Source organism: Triticum aestivum, chromosome 3B, assembly GCF_018294505.1.
Source record: "Triticum aestivum cultivar Chinese Spring chromosome 3B, IWGSC CS RefSeq v2.1, whole genome shotgun sequence".
NCBI lineage: Eukaryota > Viridiplantae > Streptophyta > Magnoliopsida > Poales > Poaceae > Triticum > Triticum aestivum.
In genome coordinates this window covers 554,607,696-554,612,032 of record NC_057801.1, presented here as the reverse complement: position 1 = coordinate 554,612,032, position 4,337 = coordinate 554,607,696, and the positions used below count along the sequence as shown (strand labels likewise).

The window sequence follows — 4,337 nt, the reverse complement described above, 5'->3', positions numbered from 1 at the left end:
CTAGCTGTTTTTTATTCTTCTTGTCATTCATAGGTAAATGATGGATTCGTTCGATGATGACTATGAGAACAGGGGCTTTGATGAATTCATATACAAAGATTTTATCGATTCTTTGGATTCAGACGACAAAGATGCTGAAATGATGATGATGAACATTCAAGAAGTATAGAAGCACAGAAAAAGGTTAAAATTGTTGGTTTCATACTGTTTTCAAAGTCATTAATTTGTCATTTTTGTGTAGCTCATGTGTATTTTCTGATGAAAATTTGCATACATGCAGTATAAATCATATGGCATTGTGTATTTTTTCAAGAGTAGTTTGAAACTTTGAAACATTTGTTTTGATATTTTTGAAACTTTGAAACATTGTATAAAACATTTGTTTCCTACCGCCGCGTCCATACTTGTGGAGAGTACCGGGGCAAAGAGCATTGCACACCGGCGGTAGGAGCGACACGGCGGCGATGCAGGCGCGCGCGTTTCCCCCGTGCCTGCCGGGCCCCGGGCGCAACGGCCTCTTTCTCGGCAGCTTCGGCAAGAGAGCTCCTGCCGTCTGCGTCCGAGCCGTTGACGGGCCTTCGGCCGCCGCAGCCGTTGCCGACCTCCCGCCCGCGGAGGTCACCTGGCAGATCGTCGTCGGTGCTGTAGGTCGGTCCATGCGTCGTCGGTGCTGTAGGTCGGGCGCAACGGCCTCTTTCTCGGCAGCTTCGGCAAGAGAGCTCCTGCCGTCTGCGTCCGAGCCGTTGACGGGCCTTCGGCCGCCGCAGCCGTTGCCGACCTCCCGCCCGCGGAGGTCACCTGGCAGATCGTCGTCGGTGCTGTAGGTCGGTGCTGTAGGTCGGTCCATGCGTTTCCCCCGTGCCTGCCGGGCCCCGGGCGCAACGGCCTCTTTCTCGGCAGCTTCGGCAAGAGAGCTCCTGCCGTCTGCGTCCGAGCCGTTGACGGGCCTTCGGCCGCCGCAGCCGTTGCCGACCTCCCGCCCGCGGAGGTCACCTGGCAGATCGTCGTCGGTGCTGTAGGTCGGTCCATGCGTCAACGCTTGAATTGTTTCTCGCCTTCCTCCGGCTTTCTCTTGTATCTGATGGTATCTGCCGGCTTTCGGTCCTCTTCCTTCTGCAGCTGGAGTGACGCCGTTCGTCGTTGCAGGGGTCGAGTTCGGCAAAAGAATTGTGAGTTCCGGCTCTGTTTCTTGCCCTTCTTTGAGGTCGTGCTTGCTGTTCGTTGGCTGCAGGAAATATCTAATTCTATTGCGCAAAATATTAGCACCCTTTGCCCTCTGAATTCAGCGCAACACCGTGAACCAGCCGCTAAGGAAGTATTAATACTCTAGTTTACTTAGAGCATCTCCACTCGTTCGGCGTCCCAGATATGAAAATAGTGCCTCCTAGGGCGAGCCGGCGTTATTTTCGCCATACGGACGGTCGGGTTCCCACTCGCCGCCCCAAGTTGGCCCCCAGACGCCTTATTTTGAAAATATAGTTCGGCTAAAGTTTGAAGAATTTGGACGAAATTCATTTATATTTGTACATAATTTAAAAGACATAACTTAATACCTGCCGAGGAGCTTGTAGAAGGCGGTGTAGTCATCGTCGTCGACGTCGTTGTCGTCCTGCACGCCGCTGCTGTCCTTGCTGCTGCCCTGCCCTGGGTCGCCTTGGCGGACGGGGTTGGTGGGCGGCGGTGCCTCGTCGTCGCTGTCCTCGAGGACGATGACGCCGCCCTCGTCGCGGTCGCGGTGCCGAGAGGCGATTTCCTCGAGGGCGCGGCGTTGGTGCTCTATCTCCAGCCGGATGTAGTCGTCCCACGCCCATTTAAGGCCGGTCTCTTCGTCGGCGGCCATGGCCTCGTGCTCCTTCTTCACGGCGAGGTGCCCCGGCTCGGTCTTCGGCTGGACGAGGCGGGAGGAGGGAGGAGAGGGGCCACGGCCGCCCTCGTTGATGGCGAGAGCGCTGCCGCGGGTGCGCCTCCCGAGCGGCGTCTCCACGGGCTCGACCTTGATGGTGGCGAGCGGCGCCATGCCGGAGGAGCGGGAGGAGGAGGAGGAGGAGGAGGAGGAGGAGCCGCCCGCCATGCGCCTTGGCGGCTGCAGGGGGCCGGGGCCAGGGCCGCCGGGTACTCGAGTGGCGACTCGTTGCTGCCCTCGAGGTGCTCGAGGAGGGCGTGGAGCGTGCGCACGGGGACGCCCCACCACAGGCAGCGACCGTCGGCGTTGTGACACCCCTCACCGGTGCGTTGTTGGTGGAGGCGAGCTGCTCCTCGTGGCGGTACTGGAAGTACACCGTCCACAAATCGTGGTTGTCGGTGGCGTACTTCGGAAGGCCCCGCACCTCCTCCAGCAGGGACGCCCGAAAGCGTGCGATCTCGACGACGCGGCAGTCGGCGTCGGTCGGCGGGGGGACAGGGACGCCTTCGGCGCTGAGCCCCCACGAGCCCGGCACGCGCATGTCAGGCGGCGCCTGGTAGTTCGCCTCGTGGAGGAGGTACGCCTCCCACTTGTGAAGGTGGCGGTGGCCGAAGCCGTTGGCCGCCGCTCCGTCGCCGGGGAATTGCTCGCCCATCGGCGGCTGTCGGCGTCGGTGGCTATAGATAGAGAGAGAGAGGAGGGGCGTCGGCGGCGAGAGAGGAACTGTGGTGAGTGAGTGTTCGGCCAGCGGCGAGGGAGAGCGGTTTCTATAGCGGCGGATGGGCGGCGAGCGGGCGGCAACCGTGTGGACGCGTGGCGGGAAAGGGCGGGGTGCGCTGCGGCGCGCCTTCACTGCGCCGCCGAGGAATCAATGGAAGGCTGACCGGCGGCAGCCTTCGCATTGATTCTCGTGGGAAACCAAGGCGATGAGGACGACGAAGACGCCCAGTCGCTGACTCGGCGGGTCCACATGTTTTCGTGCCGAATTCGTTTCCCACAGCGCCCCTCAGCGTGCCGGGTTTGGCCTGGGGCCGCCGACGCCAATTTCGGACCTAATAAGCGAAAATTAGGTTCTTGGGGGCCCGACTGGGCCGTATTTTTTTGAGCCAGCGATAAAAAAGGGGCCTGAAGAAGTCTGTTTGGGGGGCGAGTGGAGATGCTCTTAGGATCCACAGCTGATATATACCCTTCCATACTTGGTCATTATCGCTTACTTTGCTTTATTATGGACGTTCTTCTCTTTGTTTAGATTGAACAAAAGAAATGTGAGATCTGTGGAGGCTCTGGCCTCGTAATGAAGGAAAATCTATATGTTCGATGCCAAGGGTGTGGTATGCACTCTATGCTTCAGTTTCACTGCACTTCTCCCGTAGCGAGAGCAGATTTTTGTTTACTCTTCGGTGTGCAGACATTGTGACGCTGTGCTGTCCTGCTTCTTTGTCAGGTGGTTTTCTTCCATGGCAGTCGTGGAGAAGATTCTTCAAAGGGTGAAAATCACCAATCACATGTCACCTCGATATTGCTAGATAGAACTAGAGACTGTATGGCCATGTGGTCAGTACATTGTGTTTAATTGCGTTTCAGTAAAGTAAGTTAGACTGATCGTTCCCAAAGAGAAGAAGCACTCCAGACTGTAGAGTTGGTGATGCATATTCTCGACTAGAAATGGCCAAACACCAATCAAAAAGTGCATCACGGTGCGTTGCTTCTATTCGAGATCATGCTCTGGCCCTCATGGTGCTTCTGTTGAGTCAAATACGCTGCAAAGTACTCCTATACTACTCCCTCTGCATCAAAATAAGTGACTCAACTTTGTACTATTCTGCCGTGCGTGGAGCTTATCTTTCAGATCACCTGGTGGCACGCCTTCGTCGCACTAACTTTTCGTTTTTTGGACCCCGATAACGTCAAAACATTTGGGATTTGACCATGGCAAATCGAACGTTTTTTATGACAATTTTAATTGGCAAGCATGGTAACTCCGTGCTGAGTGTTTTTTTCTTTTTGCCAGAAAATTGCCGTGCAAGTCAACTAAACTTCCTCGGGTTACTAAAATTGTCATCGAAAACGTTTAATTTGCCATGGTCAAATTCCAAACGTTCGGAATTTATCATTTCCATTTTTTGGGGGGATTCGTTTTCGAGACGTTACTGACTTGGAACACTATCGCACGTGTATCTATCTACATAATAAGAAGAGAGATGCTACACCCACCGAGCATACCTACGAAATTATATCTATGTACTTTTTTGGCAATATTTGATTGGAAATAGAGGGAGTGTTGGGCCGACACTAGGGGAGGGTGTATTTGTAAAGATCGGTAAAAATTACGTAGGGTGACTTTAGGTGTAGGATTATTGCAGTAAAAAAGCTAAGAGTCCCCCCCCCCCCCCCCCCCCCCCCCGCCCTCTAGTTAAGGTTTCATCCTCGCGCC

General features: G+C 55.1%; 1 protein-coding gene across 1 annotated transcript; it reads left to right on the top strand.

Moving 5' to 3' along the window:
* Nucleotides 1-296: 296 nt before the first annotated feature.
* LOC123065700 (uncharacterized) lies at nucleotides 297-3,739 on the top strand. The gene is made up of 5 exons (XM_044488935.1): nucleotides 297-648; nucleotides 825-1,019; nucleotides 1,120-1,169; nucleotides 3,153-3,234; nucleotides 3,348-3,739. The coding sequence occupies exons 1-5, from the start codon at nucleotides 465-467 to the stop codon at nucleotides 3,392-3,394; spliced, it is 558 nt and encodes a 185-aa protein (XP_044344870.1). The 5' UTR covers nucleotides 297-464; the 3' UTR covers nucleotides 3,395-3,739.
* Nucleotides 3,740-4,337: the final 598 nt, after the last annotated feature.

Bases quoted from the DNA above. Each gene is read 5' to 3' on its own strand.
- LOC123065700 (XM_044488935.1), top strand. From the start codon at position 465: ATGCAGGCGCGCGCGTTTCCCCCGTGCCTGCCGGGCCCCGGGCGCAAC. The intron at 1,020-1,119 runs GTCGGTCCATGC...TTCCTTCTGCAG, and splicing joins GATCGTCGTCGGTGCTGTAG to CTGGAGTGACGCCGTTCGTC. The intron at 3,235-3,347 runs GTATGCACTCTA...CTTCTTTGTCAG, and splicing joins TGTTCGATGCCAAGGGTGTG to GTGGTTTTCTTCCATGGCAG.